Raw genomic sequence first — 21,122 nt, forward strand, 5'->3', positions numbered from 1 at the left:
ACTTTGGTTGAAAGCTGTTTTAGGATGCACTTCCCAATCACGGACGTCGACATCGAGGTACCTCTAGCAAGAGAGTTGGAAATTTCGAGGTGAGTTCCAGAAACGAATCGGTAAGTACATAAATCTGTCAAATCTGTCAACTGTCAAACTCTGCCAAAGGTACGGCTTCTGTGTTTCGGTGCTGTTTCATCGAAACTCAAAGCAACCGTTTAGTCAAAGAAGTCAATTGGATGTTTCGATGATTTTTCGAAGTTTCAAAACATCCCATCGGCAATTTTCCCTTGGAATACAAAACCCACTTAACACCGAGCTTATGTTCGACCAACTAACAGTCCGTGACGCACTAATCGAAGGTCCCCGCATGTGCAGGGTTATTACGGACGGCGCGGATCGCGCGGATGGCGCGTTTCGCGCGGATAGCGCGGATCTGGCGCGGATTTGCTGGCTAATTTTGCTCAGGCGCGGATTTCGCGCGGATGGCAATTTTGATAAATAAATTAATTGAGAGATAGAATTTCTTTCAAGTTATTAAGAAAAATATTGTCAGGAATTACGATAATTTGTTTTTTCCTTTGAGTGCAAGAATTTCATATTTTTTATTAATTGAATTTTCTTCTGAAAATGTTTGTTTGTATTTTCTTAGTACGAAACGTGGAAAAATGAAGATGAAGATTATGTAGAAATTATTTTTTATATGTTTCTTGTCATTTCTTAACATCTCCGGCTCTGAATATTTCATTTCTTTTAAGTTTTGAGTAATGATTTTGAACCTTATTTATTTTTAATTTTATACTGAATTTATTAAATTTTTAACGTTGTAAATCAAATATTACAAACTTTTCCCGAAGATATAGAAATTAGAATGTGTAACAAAAACTATTTTTGGGGCTTGTTCTGGTGGGCGCCAAATATGAGCTTGATTGAACGTAACAGAAGCTGACCTCCACTTTAAAATTTTAGATGGAATTTAATCGTAGAAATATTTTTTTCAAGATTTTAACATTCTTGGCGAAAATAAAAGATCAGAACATTCAAAGCTTCTGAAATTCAAACAATCGAAACTTTTTTGTTTTAATACTTTTAGGCCGTTGCAATTATTTTTTGAAGTTTATGTCCCTCAACTCTGACCAAAGTCGAGGGGAGGCAAAAAAATGGGAAATTAAAATTGAATTTACGAGCCACGATTTGAACATTTGAATGAAAAAGTGTTTAAAAATGCATTATACACCTGTCCAGTTGTTTTGCAATCATTAGTTTCCAAAATACCTAAGTATTGACAAACATGCAGAAAATGCGTTTTAGATTGTTTTTAGTTGCTTTGACTTTTATTTTCATTAAAATTTTGAAGTTCTTTCGATTTTAACAAAAAAATCAAAATACATATTAATTTTTGTTCGAAATTTCTAAAATTTCAATTTAAAAATCTGAAATTTCTAAATTCAAAATTTTAGAAATCTGAAACTCAAAATACCAAAAATTTGAAGATTAAAAAATCAAAATTAAAAAGTTGAAATTTAAAAACTAAAAATAACAAATTCAAAACAATATAGAAAACAACAAAAAAATCTAATTTTAGTATTCTTAAGCTTTTAATTAAATTCTTAAATTCTTGAATGCCACAATTTTTGAAGTCATTTTTTCTGTTAGAGATTTTGAAATGATGAGAAGACAATATTTTAAATATCGGAAATTAAATTTCTTTCGTAGTGAAATTTTAGCGAGGATTCTGGATTGAAAACTGTATAAAAGTTCGTAGATTTTGAATTTTTAGACTATCGAAATTTAAAATTTTATCTACTTATAATTTTAGATTTGGATTTATTTTTGAGCTTATATTTTTGAAGTTAAATTTTTACGTTTTTAAATATTGTATTTTCTATTTTGAAGATTTTTCATGACCTTTGCTTCTACCGTCTCTTTAGGTATTTTTAAAAATGGATTTATTGTTTTCATTCTTTTGGAGCTTTTAAACATAAACCGAGTTTTTTTTTATCAAATACTTTCTGTATTAGTTTTTCCTCATTATAAAATAAAATTTCTTTAATGTTGATCGCGATATTTTTTTATATGGCGCGGATTTCGCGCGGTTTCGGAATTTAGGTCGGCGCGGATTTGGCGCGGATTTTTTTTCGACTCTCCCGTAACAACCCTGCATGTGTCGAGAGATAAGTTCCCCAGAACATATGAGGAGGGGTTGCGACGCGTACGCGTCGTTAAGTTGCGCCAGGTCGTAAAACATAAATTCCTAGTTCTTCCTGTAGACTGGTGTCTTGAAATCGAGGGGAGATAATCCAACCACACACTCACAGGTGGGAATCTGTTGAAACAATCGTAAAAGCTAATGAAAATTTATTCCCCACTCACGCGAATGACTTAAGCTGGAGTTGGCTTTTGAAGACGTCGTGCTTACCTGGAAAGAGAGAAAAAAGAAAATTTTGTTAGTACAAGTTGATTTGATGGACTTTGAATGGTCATGAATACTTTTCAAAAAAACAACAAGGAGGAGTTGTTTGTATCGTAAGGGGAAGAACTGCGTTTTCTGTCAACTTGCTGATTTCGATCAAAATCGAAGACATTGAATCAACAAGTTGGAAATCAGTTTCCTAGACATCCAGTTCCCTAAAAGTCGTCAAAATTGTCAAGGGTATGTAGGAAATATTGATATGGGTTCAAGATCATCACCCAAGTTGATACGAAGAATTGCTTAGTACATACAGACTAGCTCAATTGCAATTTTGTCACTACCGCACAAAGCACATTTCGTCTGGCCGGTGCCAAAAAAGTCTTTCAACCCGGTCTAAATTTACCGACCCACAGCCAGCAACTAAGTAAACAAATTGGCTAATGTCACCGCAGGGTGTCCCGCTAGTCCACTTTCACCGCACAGCTTGGCATTCTACCACAAAATGTGCATGCACCCAAAACCAGCAGAGTGTTTTGGCTAGAGATAGCCGACATCGTGTCTGGGACCGCTACCGGACGTCGCGATCTGCGCAATAAAAACAAATCTTGCGAATTTATCACCACGCCCCCTCCGTCGGACACCCGACCTCTCTGTCAATCTCTAATCTCCCTAGATCTAACACGAGTAATCAAGTTGAATGCCCCTGGCCCGAACTTGGATCGCGTGAGTTCAACGTTGCAACGGCTTGGCGACAATGCTGTACCACGACTTGCGTTCGAAAATAGAACTTTTGCGGCTTTTGACCACTTCTTCCGTTTCGAGCGCACGAGGTTGAGCCGGTCTAAGCCGTCCCATTTTCGCTGATGACATCCAGCCGGTCTTGACGACTCGCCGTGACTAAGCTCGATCTTGTAACTAGCGGGGTGGCATTGAGTTTCGATGAAACAGCAGATTGACAGAATTGACAGATGTAGTACTTACCGAAAACCGCTGCAACTTTTGTCGAAGTTTTTCAAGTTATACCAGGAGGTACCTTGATTCCGACGTCCGTAATCGGGAAACGCTCGCCACAATCGAAACGGTCGACGGTCAATTGCACCCAATAATCACGACCTTCGAGGAAGCACTCGATTGCTGTATTTACTGCAAACCCGAGCAAAAAAAGCGTTTCCCCAAATAACAACAAACCGAGTTCGCGGCGGTTCGGTGTTAGTAGGTAACACAAACAAGTCGTAAATACGCGAACGGCGGCGCATTCTCGCCACCACACACAAAGACCAGAATTGTCTAATGAAGAAAAGAGGTCACACGTCGCCGTCGCGGGTTTTCAGGCCATTCACCACAACCACACAGCTCTCTCCCTCTCGAATTGATTCTGGCCGCGTCTTTGTCTGTCGTGCCGTCTCTTTCCACCAGAATTGATAATCAAAAATAGCCGCGAGAGAAATAATTGTTTCAAGGACAGCCAGGCAAAAACATTCCCCCCGCGCACCAACACTTCCGCCGATCGCTCACGACCACAAATTGAGAGGTCCGACGACATTCGACAAGACAAGTGTAGAGTTTTTTCGCGATTTGACTTCGAACGGCCTACTAGATGAGCTGCGTGCGTGAGTGTGTGTGCGCGCTGCCAAAAATTGGTTGGCTGTGTACGGCAGATTTCGATGTCTGCGTATGAACTTGAACTTTTTATTTGGGGGTTCTCTATCTCGTCGAGGGAAAAAAATGTGTGGGATTCTTGGCGTGTTTTCAAATTGATTGGAGATTGTGTGTGTGCGTTTGTGGTGACCTTCAGTGCGATAAGAATTATGAGGAATGGTAATTTGTGGCGTTTTATTTGGTGTAAAGATGAAGACTGAGTTGATGAGCTTCTCTATTACGGACGTCAACATCAAGGTACCCCTGAACTTTTATCCGAATTTTGACAAAAAGTGGGAATCGAAAATCGGTAAGTACAAGTTGTGGTAGTGTTGGATACGCATCGGTAAGTACAAACTCTGTCAATTCTGTCAACATCTGTCAAACTGTCAATGCTTATTGTGTTTCGATGCTGTTTCATCGAAACTCAAAGCAACCCTGAAACTGCTGTCAATCGGTTCAGAAAACGATAACTTCAATCCAGTCTGATCGAAGTCATCGCAACCAATTGACGCCGTTTAGGTTTCTAACCTCAAACCGCTTCGCGCTGCGCTGATGACCTCAATTGTGACGCCGCCAAACCCGCTGAACCACTTTCGCGTCGCACCTAAATTAGACCGGCGGTTGCATCGAATCCCCACAACTGTCGTCGCGGGCGGTCGTCCCTTATCGAGAGACACTCAAGGCAAAGTGAAAGCGTGTGCAACCTCAAAGGATACACAATCACTGCGCTGAGTTGGATCCAACGCAAACGAGGGTAATCATTTAATCAATCCGGAGAGTCTCGCTGCTGGAGACGTAGTCGACAAAGTCGACCAAGCCGTGAAGACGGCAAGTGCATTGATATGGGCGCGCTCGCCGGGATTAATCAAATTGGGTCTACCAAGGCAAATATTTTGGCATTCACACTTTAAGTGTGTCGAACGGGATGAGGAATTGAGGTCAGGATGCATGTGTTCGGGCCGACTCAAGGCAAGTCGTCGTCGGTGATAACGATTACAGCGTCCGAGTCTGTGTGCGCTTTTTGTAACCAGCGTGAACGTGTGAGTTCCGGCCTTGGTCGTGAATGGGTTGTTTCGTTGCTACTCTTTTTTGTGTTGTTATTGTCGAAGTAGGACTTGGAGGACAACCCCGACAACAAAGGAGCGCGCGCGGAAAAAAAACGGGCAAATCCGTCCGTGGCCGGTGCCATTTGGGCTGATAAGCGACGTAGTAATAGTAACAATTTGAGCGGGTACTCACACAAAAAAAAAAGAACCGGGCAAACTGACAAGTGATAATTAACCTATATTCTCGCCGGCTGAGCTGTCATAACGAAGCGTGACGGCCGAGGACAAAGAGTGGTGTGGTGTGAGGCTTCGGAAGCCGAGATGAACGCGGAAGTTGTCACGTGGGATGCCTTTGATCTAGATCAGCTGATGGGTGAATAATGGAGTCTGACAGGTTAATTGATAGAGTGCGTGAGATATGAACGCACTAATCAATCGTATTGTCTGTTTTGAGATTAGAATTAGGGTGCTAATCGGTTTGATTAGCAGTTTCAGAGGTTTTCAAATGTTTCTAGAAGATTTTTTCCCTAACACGGACGTCGACTTTAAGGTACTCTTGGCAGTTATACTCCAATCTTATGAAAAAAAAAAACTCTTTTGGGTAAGTACTGTCATTTCTGTCAACTGTCAACTCTGTCAACTGTCACATATCTGTCAACTGTCAATTCTGTCATTCGTTAGTGGGTTTCGATGCTGTTTAGTTGAAACTACAACAATTGTAACTACAGAAGTATTTTTTTAAGATCTTTGTGTTTCTGAAAACGTATATCTTAACTTTCTCCCAACATTGTTCAAGTTGTAGATAGTAATTATCTCCGATCTACATAAACTCAACCGCCCATAACACATCAAAATTTCCCTTCAAACTCAACCCGGTTAGGTTTGCAATCGTAAATCCCAAACTACAAGAGCTACTTCAACGAGCCGTGAAGTATCGATTAGCACTCCCGGCATGATAAGCAAAACCCTCAGCTCATCGTCGGATATGTGTTCATTTTCACCATCGCAAATCTTGGAGCAACCTCCCCAGCCATGCCGGGTTAGTTGATTGATGATGAGTCTCAGGTTTTGCGCGCCCACGACATGAGCTCTCTCTGAGGGACAGTTACGCAACGTCTAACACAACTGGCCGGTGTACCACCGGTTCGCAAAGTGACAGCATCGAAAAAAGTAGGTGGGAACCCCGACATCATTAAATTTTGAGTTTGAAAGAGAAAGCAAGTGATCTTTGCTGACCTGGCGGTTTCAAATTTGCCCGACAGTTTCAAGGTTTGAGACTACTCGGGGTTTGGTTGTCATCAATCTTGGACGCGTTTGACACAATTTGCGATTTCGGGGGGCGTTGCCCAATCACGGACGTCAACATCGAAGTACTACGACAAACTACGATACCGTGTATTGGGGTAAGTATTCGTTTAGTGTAGAGCCTCTCTATTACGGACGTCAAAGTCGAGGTATCTCTTACTAAAGAAAAGTATTTTCGACGGTGTTGTTGAATCGGTAAGTACTCTGTCAATTCTGTCAACTGTCAAAAACTTTCAAAACAATGCTTTTTGCGTTTCAATGCTGTTTCATTGAAACGCAAAAGCTGCCGCAATATCGTTGCAATTATGCTACCCAAAACTGCGTTTGACACCATTTTCAATTTGGGGATCGTTTCCCGATCACGGACGTCAGCATTGATGTACTACGAACAACTGAGATGAAATGTATTGGGGGTAAGTATTTGTTAGTAAAGCATTACGACATTACGGCCGTCAAAATTATTTTTAACACAATTTGCTATTTTGGAAACGTTTCCCGATCACGGACGTCAACATCGAGGTGCTATAAATAGCGCACAATTCTAATATTTAGGTAAGTATTCGTTTAGTGCAGAACTTCTCTATTACGGACGTCAAAGTCGAGGTATCTCTTACTGATGTAAAGTACTCTCGAGGATGTCGGTGAATCGGTAAGTACTCTGTCAATTCTGTCAACTGTCAAAACTATGCGTTTGCGTTTCAATGCTGTTTCAATGGAACGCAAAAGCTGCCGCAATATCGTGGCAATTTTGCTACCCAAAACTGCAACGATATGGGTTAATTATGCCAAAAATGTCGAAACAATTTTCGACCACTTTGACATAATCAACCTCGGCCACACAAACCCCCTTTCGCGTACGGAAAGGGAAAGTCCGGCGAGCATTTCGCCTGCGACGATCGTCGTCATTTCTCTTTCGATCTTTCTTTCACTTTCTCCGAACTTGACTTGGTTTTCTTTCTTGGTCGTACGAAATCGAAGTCGACGGCGTTCGACGTCATAATCTCACATTTCTCTTTTCTCTAGGCGCTGCTTGATCCGCGCTGAGCCACACTCACACACTCAAGTTGGTTGGTGGCCTACTTTTTTTTTCTCTTGAGCTGGCTGCACTGCCGCGGAGCGCACTCAGCTGAGCCGCGCGGAGATTGTGCGTGAGTGTATGTAAGAGAGATTCGTTTTTTTTCGAAAAATGAAACCGAGAGGGGAAAAGTCAAAGTGGCAATCGTGTTAGTGGTGTTTGTTGTACGAGGTTGGTATTTTGGGAAGTTATGACTTTTTAAATGGGACACGCAGGGAAATGCGTCGGAACTAGGCTTGACGGATGTCTTAAGCAGCGTAGACCACAGTCGACGTATTAGGCACGCTAGTCTACCTTCTCGAGCTTCGTTGAAGGTCTTTGCGCGCAAACGAGTTTAACGACTCAAGCGGTTCTTGGCGTTGAACAACCTCAAAGCCTATGTCAAGCCCGTCGACGGTTATTTCGCAGCCGTTCGCACGATTTCTAAGCAGTCTACTTTCGCAGCGGTTCGAAACGAAACCGGTTTGCCGAACGTTTTCGGTGCGTATCAACTCCGTACACGCTGGGTACGAAACCTTCAAAACGCCAACATGTGGTTCTGTCGCCCTCAAGCGTTGCGTTGCTCCATGAATAGAGTTGTACGGTGGCACAAAAGTCATTAGTTTTGTCCTCGTTTCCCGGTTTCCGATACGCGTTTTTTTCGTCTACCCATGAGAACCTCGGAATCTCCGGAAGAGCCCGGCCGAAATCCATCACATTAACGCAATTAGAGCGCCGAGACGAGAGAAGATTTTCGTTCGTCAAAATGTGTCGTTGAAACCAAGTTGAAACCCTGAAAATAGATCAACACACTGTGTCTTCAGGGTACAGTGGTGGAGGCAGGCAACATTTGACATGTGTCAAGACGGGGCAAACTGACTGAAATGTTTGAAATTATGCGTACTGTGCACGACGGTTTTTGTTCCCTGCAGTCCGGGAAAGCCGGGCCCATATGTTGCAGCGGCAGTTATGACCGAGTCCCGGCGTGAGGAGTCGTCGTCGTCGTGCAGTCAACAACGGGAAAACTGACATCCGCATCCCACTGGGAGATGGAAGGTTTCTTTGTGATGAAATGAAGCATTTAAAGTAAATGCCGGAATGTTTATTTTGAGCTTGAAATGTTTAATTGAACTGAAATACGGAGTTGTTGCGTTTCCCGAACACGGACGTCGACTTCGAGGTATCTTCTGCTCGATTAAGCGTAAACTGTTTAGGTAAGTACTGAAAAATAAGGTTTCATTGATTGAGCGTTTCCCAATCACGGACGTCGACATCGAGGTACCTTCTGCTCCAACTAGTAGAAACTTGATGGGGTAAGTACTAGTGAATAAGGTGGCACAGTGGCGTCAACATCAAGGTTATACTGGAGTTTCGGTAAGTAGAAAATCTGTCAATCTGTCAATTCTGTCAACTTTTGAACTGAAGTCTGTTGCGTTTCAATGCTGTTTCATTGAAACGCAACGACTAAGAAATGTTTTAAGTGTGATTCCTGAATTGAATCACACTTTAAAACATTTCTTATCAGCATTACACGTGGAAAAAGCTTTACTTTGAAAAATGATGCTGCATTCGTCAGCAAATTTGCTCCATTTTTCTTAGCTGACACTATTTCCAAAAAAACGAGATAAAACCCAGTTTAACTATGTCATATTTCAGCTTAGCCCCAGCTGACAACGCAACATACATTAGGATCGCGCTGTGACACGGTTGAGGCCCGCTGTCACTGCCCAGAACAACAATTTTTCTCCATTTAGTGCGACCCATATAATTGATGGCAGTCGTGTGTGCGCACCCCGTGAATGATGCGCGGTGAGGTTAAATTTGCAAAACATAAAAAAAAATCAGAAACCATTTCAAATTTGAAGAATTTTGACAAAAAGTTTTTTTTTCCAAAAGAAAAACCCACCGTGTCTCACCTTAAGGCGATTTCAAGCAAAAGTTTCGGCGTTCAACGCGATGCTGCCGGCTGATAACTTTACCTAGAAAAGCCCGACAGTGAGAGTGAGTGTGTGTTGTGCGAGGGTGCGCGGCATATTTTTGGATGCCGCGCGTGAGTTTTTCGGTAATTGGGTCAACGACTACCGAACACGACGCCCGTGGTATTCGTAGCAGAAGAAGCCGGCGGCGGCGTCATCGCCGCACACGCGTCGCAGATGATGAAGTTCGTGTATTTGTGTGCACGAGATATCATGTTATAGACATCAACAGAGGGGCATGATGGACTCGGTCGAATAGGCGAGGGAGTGTGCGTGCTTGAAGACGTGTGAATGACAGCAAATGAAGGGAAAATTGATACCGTATTGAGAAATCGAGGGTGAGAGTGAACCGAAATAGATGCTTGGAAGTAAGATTTAGGATAGCGTTTTCTGGAAATGGGGCAAACCAGAGTAATGGTCTCATCAAATGCCATCTTCTTGATGGAAGCCATAGTGATGCTTCTAGAAGCTGGTGAAGAATGGGGACAATTAGGTTTAAGTTACCTAGAGCAACTCAAACAATACAGCTTTTATTAGGAAGTTCAGAACAACAATTCTGATGTGCATTTCCCAATCACGGACGTCGACTTCAAGGTCTAGAAATTTTGACAACATTCTTGGAACTCACTCAGATAAGTACAGATTACGTGTTGATGCGGTTCCCTATCCCAGATGTCACTCTGGTAAGTACAACGTTCTGTCAACTTTCTGTCAATATGTCACCTGTCAAACCCGTCCGTGAGTCAACGCCGCGTTTCGACGCTGTTCCGTCGAAACTCAGCCGACTTCACGAACCGGGCTGCGTATTTCCCAACGCAATGTTGTTATTGCCGAGTCAGCTATCAACGCGCCGACCCACATTAGTATTCCGGCCTTTGATAGCTGGCTCGCAAACCTTGCGCGCGGTTTTGGGGTGTCCTTGGCGCGCTCGCGCCAACTCATCGCCATTTCGGTGGGGTGCAATTTTGCAACATCGCAAATCTATGAACTGTGGCGTCATTACTCCAGCGGATCCATTGTTGGCGCGCCGTTTACCGACTCATTACCATTTCGCGCCTGTGACTTGGCCCAGATATATCCGGGCGCGCGCTAGTGAAAGTTTAATCGTGTCTAGCCGTTGGCAGACGACGATGCAGCGCAGACAGCGGGACAAACACCACGACACACGTCATTTGGCAACCTTTGGCAGAGCCAACAAAGAGCGCGCGGAGAGTTGGTCGTCGTCATCATTGACACAGTTTTTCGGCTTCGCCGAATCACCCCGAGTAATGCCACCACCACCCCGCCACAGCTTTGTGTGTTCTCTTTCAAGGTTCGCGACGATACACACAACAGAGAAGAAGGGGGCTTTGTTCCGGCGGGCTGGGAACAGGTAGGTAGGTCATTTGAGTAATGCCGTGAAGGAAGAAAGCAATTCGCTCAAGGAGAAAGATGATGATAAAGCACTTCTCGAGCGATGCTAATGAGTTTGTCATCGATGCAGCACAAACACCTTGTGCAATATGCACTGTGGAGTTCGAAGTTATTGGGTCATGCGGAGGGACTGGAGTGACTCATTGAGATAAGTTGGGGTGTTTATTTGCGATGAACAGGATCTGAGGTGATCGTTTTTAAATTTGGTTGGGTTTCCCAATCACGGACGTCAACATCAAGGTACCTTTTGCTGAAGGTCCAAAAAATTTGACATTTGAAAGTGGTTCAGCGAATCATCAAGAAGGTAAGGTAAGTACAAAGTTCTGTCAACTGTCAATGCTGTTTCATCAAAACTTAATGCCAAACAAAGTTTCTGGTAGATTTAGTTACCTTTACAGAAGCTTTTCATGTATTGCTAGAGATTTAGGGTTTAAAATTTCTTTATTAAGATTAGGTAGGTTTCCCTATCACGGACGTCGACATCAAGGTACCTTTTGCAAATGGTCGAAAAAATGACATTTGAACGTGGATTTTTCTGGTGAGTACGCAGCGGATGACCCAATAGGTTAGGTGGTAAGTACAAAATTCTGTCAACTGTCAATTTTCTGTCAATCTGTCAAATTTCTTGAATGGTATATTGTGTTTTGATGCTGTTTCATCAAAACTCAATGCCAAATAAAGCTTCTGGTGGATTAAGTGACCTCTACTGAGTTTTCAAAATCAAGAACATGGACTCTTGGAGGTCAACCTGAAAAACAGAAGCTTGTAGGAAAGAGATTTAGGGTGTAAGGACTCACCTGACGAAATCGAGTTGACCGACTCGCTGCGGGGCGTGTTCATGATCGTGTTCTGTATGATCGACGGCAGCGGCGGTATCAGCGTCTGGCTCTGGTTCATCCCGTTGATCAGGTTGCCGACAATGTGCTGAATGTTATTCCCATTGGCCTGCATCGCTTGCCCGGCGACGTTCATCATCCCGTTCAGATTATTGTTCCCGATGCCGATGCCATTCATGAGCAAGTTGTTGGCCGCGCCGCAGCCGCCCACGTTGTTGTTCCCGTTCGACAGCACCGAGTGCCCGTTGTAGGCGCCCTCCTCGTACGCGCTCCACAGCTCCAGATCGTTGTACTCGGGCGATCCGAGCGAGTTGGGCGACATGGTCATGCCGGGGGACATGACGAGGGCCGCCGACGACGACGTCACCTCGGAGCTGCTCTCGTCCAGCATCCGCAGGGACGTGAACCCCCCGTTGTTGGACCATCTTCTTTTCATCATCTTGACTGGCTGGCTTTCAGGTTATCCGTGTGTAATGGTTCTTATTTGTGTTCAACAGTATAGAATCTTCCTCGCAAACAGAACAACTGCCTATAAACCTACAACTTCCTGAGCACAATCTTCCAAGGGCTACGAATCTTCCGCGTATAAAGGCCTCTCTCGCAAACAACAAACAACCAACAATTTCACCGCGCGTTCGACACTCTTGAAACCTTCTTCGCGTCACTCTTAGAATATCTCACCACTTTTCTCAGTAAGGTGTCAAAAACAACAAACTTGAACTATACAATCCGCCAGGGATGCGTCACACACACACTTTTGCTACACACTTCTAGGCTCGACGTCGCAGCTGCTGCTTCTGCAGTGGACCATCGTTGGGGCTTTGGCTGCCTTTCTCCGACCGTTTCAGCATGCTGGAAGCCGATCGGACTCTGCAGTTCATACTGCGTTCTGTGCGATTGCTGTGAAGGTTGAGAGTTGTTTAAGGTTTGGTTCGATCTCCACGTTTTTGAGACCAAACCCGTTGGATGAGCGCTAGTGATATTTCACACGGCAGGACACCTCGTCCGGAATTGTGCAACCTAGCCGCTTCGCGGCGCGAAACTTATGCAAATCGACCTGATCCGAATTCCGAGAAGAGAACCCCCGATAATCGGCGCAACGCGCTGTCAACCTGCCGCTCGCAGGAATATAAATCAGCATCGCCATAAACTTGCCGCGAGCAGCTCCAGTTTCGACAGCTGGGCGACCCCTCGGTTGTTCTGAACCAAATTTCGCGAAGCCATCAACCTGCCATAAATAAGGATCAACGGCCAGAAATGGGAGCGAGTTCTGAGTTTTCGTCCCAAACAGTTTTGAAATTCATCGTACGCAGTCTTAATGAGATGGGTGCGGAGGGGGTTAGACCCCTCGTCCGCGATCAAGAACCGATTATTGGCCTTTAGAGAGGGAGATTCAATCTTGGACCCAAAATCTTATTGGAACAGGTAGAACCGGTTTCGTTGCGCGATGATTGCTTTGTTGTTTTCGAGTGGCCCCCGAAATCACCGACGAGGTAGTTCTAGATTCTTTGTACTCCCAAACCCCCAGCGATAGAGTCTATCCAGTGGACGGAGTCTACGGCGTCGGTAGACTGCTTTTATCATTGCTACAAGTTTGAAAAGTAGGTCACAGCCCAGCGCAAGGCTCCCTACGCGTCGGAGGAAGAAGCTACTGATAAGGTATTCTTCGAGTCAGGGGCGTTACAGAAGTCACGAGAGCTCGAAAAGAACGCCATGAATCAAACGAGCGTCTTTGATAGCACAGAAACGTGTCAACAGAACTAGAGCAAATGCATTCAGCCCTGAATCTGGAAATTGCCCCCATTATCACGACACCAGGGAAGATGGTCCCCCTCTATTTGCACAACCAGTAGCTGTTGCAGCGCTAGTCTGGAATCACTATCTCCACCTTTCCCACTGCGCGGAGATTAGCCTCAGTACAAAGTTGCATTCAGCAGGATGGTGGTGTCGCGGCAAGGTGAGGCAACACCCGAGGGACAGGCTTATTTACATAATGATATTGTTGCATTGATTACAGATAGCGCAGCCGTGCTGCGCTGAGAAGTCGCGATCGTCGCATGTAGTTGTTATCACAAGTGCAGCGGACGTCGCACGGAAAGAAATCTACCTCCAGGTGGCTTGATTTCTAAATTTTCGCAAATTTAGCACTATATCGACACTTAGGGCTGATACAATGCTGATGTAAAGCTATTTTCTTAGACATTTAGTGCTAATTTAGTGCTTGTCACATTTTTTCCGTGTACAAGAGGCAGCAACTGGGACTCTCGATGTTCCACGGCCTGGGTGAAGGCAATTATCATTCACTTTTCTCTGGGTTGTGAAGTTGCAGCGCGCCGAGCTTATCAAGGTTGCACACCGCTCCCTGACGAAGAACTCGAGTCAGGGACGGCCATTCGGGCTACCCGTATAGGGGTGCTTGATATGCATTATCAGGTATTTGGAGTATCAAGATGGCGTAGTGGTTCGGGAACACCCCGAAGGCTTCAAATCTGTCAATTTCGGGAAATTGTACGGTTGCGTGCAGCGAAGCCCGCATAATCAACTCCAATCGATATTTTTGCAAGTTCTTCAATCAAATTTGTGTAGCAACCATCAATTTGGAGCCATCATTTTGTGGTGAGGTTGCGCGTCAAAACAGCTCCGCATAACTGAGCGCGGAGATCCCTTTCTAATTTTGTTCTGAACAACCGATAAACGTCGCGATAAAGGCCGAGAACCCCCGAAAGTTTCAACAGAACAGAAAAAAGCGGACCCCGGAATGCATTCTTGACAAAAGGAAGAACCGGCGAAGAACACGTAACGAAAGAGCAAAAGGATAATAATGACCCCAAGTCGAGAAGACGACGACCGAGCAAAAGGCCTCTGAAAAGTGAAGGGACCCCAGGCTTTCGGAGCTCAAAGGGAAAGGACTCCGTGGGTCACCCCACCACAAACATACACACGTACGTAATTAGTGTGATACACAACCGCATACAGAGGAACGCGCGGTGGAACGGACAGGTTGGGATTTTTAAGGTCCCCGAGAGAACCAGAAAATTGAGTGGAGAACTGGTTTTTTGAGGAACGTAAGTGCGGCGTTGTTAAGGTTGTAGGGACCCCACAACTTCTGGAGATCGGTGAATCGATGCTCGTTTTCCGCGAAATTGTGTCCCTTTCGCTTTTTTGTTGTGATGAATTTGGCAGGGTAGGGTGGCCACTTGTGCATTAATTAGTGTTTAGGGGGCGCTTAGAATATTTGAAGGGCGCTTTGAAATTTCAAGGGCGCTTCCAAACTTGAAGGGCGTTAGGACTCTAATTTTTTTGTGTTTCCAATCATATGACGATTTTTTCAAATTATTAAACGCCCTTTTAACCCTTTCAGGCCTGATGGGTCATATATGACCCAAAAATTAAAATTTCCAAAACTAGCCTATAAATTTCGTATGGTCGCAAGAATCTTTTTCCCATCATTAACTAAAAAATATTTTTTGAAAATTCAGGCTTGGAAGGGTTAAAAAACAAAAAAATGTACAGATGCGTCGTTATAAAATTTTGAGGGCGTTTACTATTTGGTTCTAATTTAGAGGACGAAATGAACACTCAATTGCCGTTCTACGGATTTTTCAAAATACAGGAATAACTAGAAACGCCTTTTTCATAAAAGAATTGTCTGAGAAAAAGAAACGTTTTTGATTGAAGGGCATTTTTCTCACAAGCGCCCTTCTTATTAAAAACTTTCATAATGGATTTAAAATATCTCAAAGTTTTAAATAACATGTTTGTAAATTCATAAATAATATTAGAAGGGCGTAAAAAATTTCTAAGGGGCGCTTATCAAAATATTAAGGGCGTTTGGACCCCAATCAAAGATTTTGATAAGCGTCAATTAGAAATTTTAAACGCCCTCCTAACACATTTTTTTTATTTTAATAAGGCCGATGCAAATATTTAAAAAAGTTTTTGTCCCTCGGCCCTGGCCGAGGTCAAGGGGGCAAAAAATAAAAAAATATAAAAATTTAAATAACAAGCCATAGTCTTCACATTTAAATGAAAAAAGTGTTTTAAAATGCATTTTACACTAGTTCAGTTGTTTTGCAATCATTAGTTTTCAAAAAATCTAAGATCTGACAAAAACAAAAATTGTATCAAAAAAAAAGGTTTTGCCTCGAAAATTTTCAAAAAATCTTAAGATTTTTTAATAAACCCAAACATGCTAAAAATGATTTAAAACGCAGAAGAATGTATTTTAATTTGATTTCAGCTGGTTGCACTTGAATTTTCATTGAAATTTTGAAGTTTATTGTAAAAATATTTTTTTGCCCCCTGATTTTTCGGGCCAATTTTGAAGGGGGTGACAAAAACTTTTAAAAATATTTGTACCAGCCTAACCTGTTATTTAAAACATTGAAATATCTGAAATCCATATTGCTGAATGTTTTTTTATTAGAAGTGCACTTTAGAGAAATACGCCCTTCAAACTACCTAAAACGTTTCTTTTTCTCAGACAATTCTTTTAGAAAAGGCGTTTCTAGTTTTTTTGCCCTCTGATTTTTTAAAGAAAAAAGTCAGTTAATCTATTGATTTCCCGACCCCGGTTTTCCCGGAATTGTTTTGCCTGAGGATCCGCAAAAAGTACCGACTTCACCAATTCCAATTTCACAACCCTGCCAAAGGGGATTAGTTCAGCAGATCTAACCCCAACCTAACCTCCTTTCCAGAAGGTCGTCTAAACCCATCCATTGACCGCCTTCTGCCCCAAAAATCATGTCAAGATCGCTCCTCGTATCGGGTTACCACCCCGAAACCCATTAGACAACCTTGACCACCGAACGACCAACAGTCTCATAGTTGAGGTGTCACTTTCACGCGCAACGATCTCTCAAAAGGTTGATCTTCCAACTTGACGTCCCAACTTCTTCGCCAAAAAAAATCGAAAGTATCGTATTACCTCACACTCTGTAGTCGCTGACGCTAAAATTGTTCACCGAAACCTGCGGGCGCTAATTATGCGCCCCTACGGGGCGACCTTTTGCGGCTCATCCAGTCGTTTGCAGTGGAATATTCAGTACCCGCGTACTGGTGCCGCACCAGCAACATGACACTCGTCAACACTTGCCCGAATCAACGGCTAGAAAGCAACGTTACACCGGAAGTAATGTTGACGCTGAAATTGATAACTTGAGTTGACGAATTTGGCATCTATGACTCTACAGATCTTCTGAAAAACAGCGCTCTCAAAAATTGCAGGCGTTCGATTTCGACGGAGATTCGTTAACACATGTTAACGATTTCGCTAGGCAAATTTCCCTCCGTGATCTTCCGACAAAGTTGGGATCGCGTCAACGCGATCGCTTCCTCATCATCTGCTACCCTCTGCGTGACTAGGTTGAACGCTCCGGAGGGCAGTACACCAAGCTACCACTACCTGGACGGGTTACCTTTTGTTCTACCCCGATCGTCACGCGATCCGCCCAAGTTCTAGTTCAGGGTGAGAACCTTTTCGCGCTGCGCGCAAATCTAATTACCATAGAACAACAATAGCGCAGCAGTTCGTAGCAGCTGTGCTGATCGCGTCGGTTCAACGTTCGACGATGACGACGACGGTGAAGCGGTGCAATTTGCGCTGACCGTGAACTGCTGCTACAGCTCCTCAGGTGTTGAGCTGCCCGATAACGTAACGCAGTCGCGTGAATTCCTGTGGGTAACAACACACTCTCTCCAAGCTGAGGTGAGGTCGTGCATAATTGCGTTAGTCATCCACTGCGAAGCAGTCGCTGAAGGAACGCGTCCTTCAACCAGTTCACCGACTTGTCCATGATTGGGCTGTTTTTACAGCCCCCCTCCATTTTACATGCTTCTCGGCGTACACGCCGAGCAGCACCACATTTATGGGAAATTACTTCCTTTTGTGGTGCGGTCTTCTCTTCGTGGTCGATCTCTGGTGCGTGACGAAGCCCGCGCGAAGAACAACACACGACGATCTAGATCTAGCTTCGCTAGCTATTGTGGCGAGCAGGTCGAATCTCGGCTGGCTTTTCGGGACTAGCTTCTGGCCTTTATTCAGCTTGTTTTTAATTGCTTGTTAATGGTAATTTGAATCACTCTGCGCCGCGCCACCACCACCACCTGTTGCCGCGAGGGGTTGATTTGGAGTTCTGGGGGGTTGTCCCCCTCGGGGTAGAATGACCAGCGTGGAGATTGGCAGATTTTTTTGTGGTTGTAGCCCGGCGGTAACGCTGATTTCTTGTACGACCGCGGATGTTGATCATAACTTTGAAGCTTCGGGCGAGCCTTCGGGTCATCCGGTATAGATATTGACAGGACTGCGAATTCGAGCTGGTTTTTAGCGACTTCAGCAATCTACTAGCAACTAATCAAATCCCAAAAAAACGTCCAATTCCAAGCGAAACTTATTTGGAGACTCCTTAGAGATTTTCCCTTACCCCTTAAAAAAAGAAGCAGCAACTATCCTGTCTGTCAAAACTTGTTGAATTTGAAATCAATTTAAGCGATTTTTCAAAAAAGACGAGTTGCGACCTCCCACGACCTTCTCTGCAGCAACCTCCGAACGTTAAAAATAACGCTTTGGTCGACTCATCACCCACCTTCTTGAAAGAAGTGTCTTTAGAGTGGGAAATTTTCCCACACACCATCAGTACCGACAAACGCAAAAAATGAGGTTAATTATCAATTCTTCACCGCAGTCGTAGCTCACTTTTTGCGCCGATGATCTGCTCACGCACCGCCTGAATACTACTTACACCATTGATATGCTGATAAGCGAGCGGGGAGGCAGCGCCTCGAACCACCGGAAACCGGACTTGACCAATCGAGCTAGTTCAAAAGTTTGCCAAAAAAAGATCGCAGCATAAATTTGAATAATTTCCGCGTGCGCGCGCTGATGGCGATATAATTTGGCATTTGGAACCTGTTCCGTGGAACGCCCAGTAGCTAATCCGGGCAAGGTCGCCAACCACAAGCGAGGTGATCTATACGCCCGGTTGAAGGTCCCGCGATCACGTGGAAGACGAACCCCGGGGTCTAATTATTCAAAGCGCGAGTTAGTTGTAGTTCGGCGCCATTCATATGGTAATAACCGCTTCGCGGTTGATACAATCGCCGCAGAAAGCCATTAGCTGCGACTTTGTGACCCCGCGAGGAAGAAAGGGGGGGTTCTAGAAACGCCCCCCGAAATTTCACACTTTGGGGGCGCGTTACGGTTCGTGAAGGTGCCATTGTTTAGATAGGACAATTACGTTGCACTATAAACGTGAATATATTCCTTCGTGGTTCTCGCATTCGTGAATTCAATTCACGATTTCGAGAATTGTTTTTTTACCGTGTACTGAAGTTCCGAAGACGTTTTTTTTATTCAAAGGGCGCTTGTGACGAATACGCCCTGGAATCTTTCTTTTCCATAAGAATGTAATAAGTACAGGGAAACCTCTTTTTACGCGGTGGCGTTACGCTTTTTATTTCGTTGATTTCTCTAAAACCATACAATATTTTTGCAAGCTTCAAAAAGCGTTTTGTAGATCTGAACAAAACCTACAAATTGCTGTTTAAAGATTGCAAAAATGTTGCGTCGTTCCAGAGAAATCGACAATTTAGAAAAACGTAACGCCTGTACACAGTAAAAAAAACATGGTATTCTTACATGTGGGAAGGGGTGTATCTTTTATGTCAGAAAATTGTGTAATTTTGCCTCTGAAAATGTGTAATTTTACCACTATTCTTGTGTAATGCCACTTTTCAGTCTAAATTGCGGTAAAATTACATCTTAAAAGAGGTAATATTTAACCATCCAAAATTACACCTTCCAAATTTACACAATTTTTTACTGTGTATAAAAAAGCCGCTTCATGAGGAATTCGTATTGTAAACAATGTGCAGAGCAGTTGTTATTGGCCTTAATGATCGCGTCCCCAAAATTGAGCTTAAACAATAAACGCCCTTAAAAGGGCGTATCAACAATTCCATACAAATACAATATTTGTTTTTTGTTTATATTTATGAAATATTTACATCGGTAACATTTTCTCATCTTTTAAGTTATTTAAAAAAAATATTTTAAATTTGTATCAACAATTCGGATATTTTGAAATCAAATACTTTCAGAGTTTGTCAAGTTTGATCTTAACTTGTACGGGCAAAAGATTCACTTTTGATGCAAACAACAACAACGTGGTAAGTACAGCGTGAAAACAAAAAAAAATAGTTTTTTAAAGTTAAATAAGATTTTTTGTATCAAAATCAAGTTAAATAAGCTGCTTGAATTTATTTTAACAGTTTTTGGAAAATTAAATTTTCAAGTTTTTTGAAAAATCATTCAAATGTGGACTATCTTGTGTTATAACTTAAAAAATAGCAATTCCAGGAATAAAAAAAACAACAAAAAAAATATTTTGCGTAGTTCCGTTTTAATGTGAAATTTAAAAAAGGGCTTTTTTAGGATTTCGGTTTTTTTCTAGATTTTTTCGGAAGACGCAAATAGTTCAGAAAAAATCGGAATACCGATTTGTACTATTTTTATAGCATTTTTGTATGGATAGTAGGGTGACAATAAAAAAAATCGACATCAGAGATACCCTCTGACTCGATTCCTAATGCAAAAATAAGTATCTGTGCCAATTTTGAGCCAAATCGGTTAAGGCTAAGGGGTCGCTTTTCATCGTTGAAGTTTATATGGGGAAAAACATCGTTTCAGTAATTTTCTGCTAGGTGGCGCAGGTCTTGCCCAAAATTGTCCAAGTGTTAGATTCTTGTAGGAAATTTAATTCCCTACAACTTTGTCGAAGAGTGCAAAACGATCCGAGTTGATCCTGATTTTTGGTGATTTTTCAAGAAAAAAATATTTTCTTATATGCTTCCTATATACCCCTTGTATACTTTCAAGTATAGAGGCCGATTTCTTTTCATCGCATTGCTAATAACTCATCAGGATCAACTCGCATCGTCTTGCACCCTTCTAGAAAGTTGTAGGTAATTAAATTTCCTACAAGAATCTCGCATTTGGACAATTTTGGGCGCCACCTGCTGCAAAAATCCTGAAGCGATGTTTTTCCCCATACATTTTTGCGATTTTCCCCATATAAACTTCAACGATGAAAAGCGACCCCTTAGCCTTAACCGATTTGGCTCAAAATTGGCACAGTTAGGGTAGAGTAGTCATCGATAAGATACGGGGAACAATGATAAAATGGCTCTCACAAGTCGTAGTTTCAACCAATCAGGCTCATATTTGGGGGAAAGGTGTGTCTACTGGATACACGTCTGTCATAATAATGGCTTTGGTTATGGACGCTCCCTTACAAAGTTATTCATAAATGTTTGATTCTGGGGTGTAAAAGTAAATCATGGACAAAAAATACTTTTTCGCTCCTACACGGAGAAAAAACCGTTCCGAAAATCGTGAACAATGTACCACGAAATCAGGAACAACGTGATATCCCACGGTACGAAAACGTA

General features: G+C 43.0%; 1 protein-coding gene across 5 annotated transcripts in view; it reads right to left on the bottom strand.

Moving 5' to 3' along the window:
- Positions 1-21,122, bottom strand: part of LOC6034233 (ecdysone receptor) — a 443,529-nt gene that overhangs the window by 84,321 nt on the left and 338,086 nt on the right. For 2 of the 5 annotated variants that reach the window (XM_038253385.1, XM_038253386.1), the window contains exon 2: positions 11,637-12,575. The exons of the other annotated variants lie outside the window; for them this stretch is intronic. In XM_038253385.1, the coding sequence (XP_038109313.1) occupies positions 11,637-12,114 (478 nt within the window). In that variant the 5' untranslated portion in view covers positions 12,115-12,575. The remainder of the gene's footprint in view (positions 1-11,636; positions 12,576-21,122) is intronic. 5 annotated transcript variants of the gene reach the window in all.

The sequence above is a fragment of the Culex quinquefasciatus genome, chromosome 2 (genome assembly GCF_015732765.1).
Source record: "Culex quinquefasciatus strain JHB chromosome 2, VPISU_Cqui_1.0_pri_paternal, whole genome shotgun sequence".
NCBI classification, from domain to species: domain Eukaryota; kingdom Metazoa; phylum Arthropoda; class Insecta; order Diptera; family Culicidae; genus Culex; species Culex quinquefasciatus.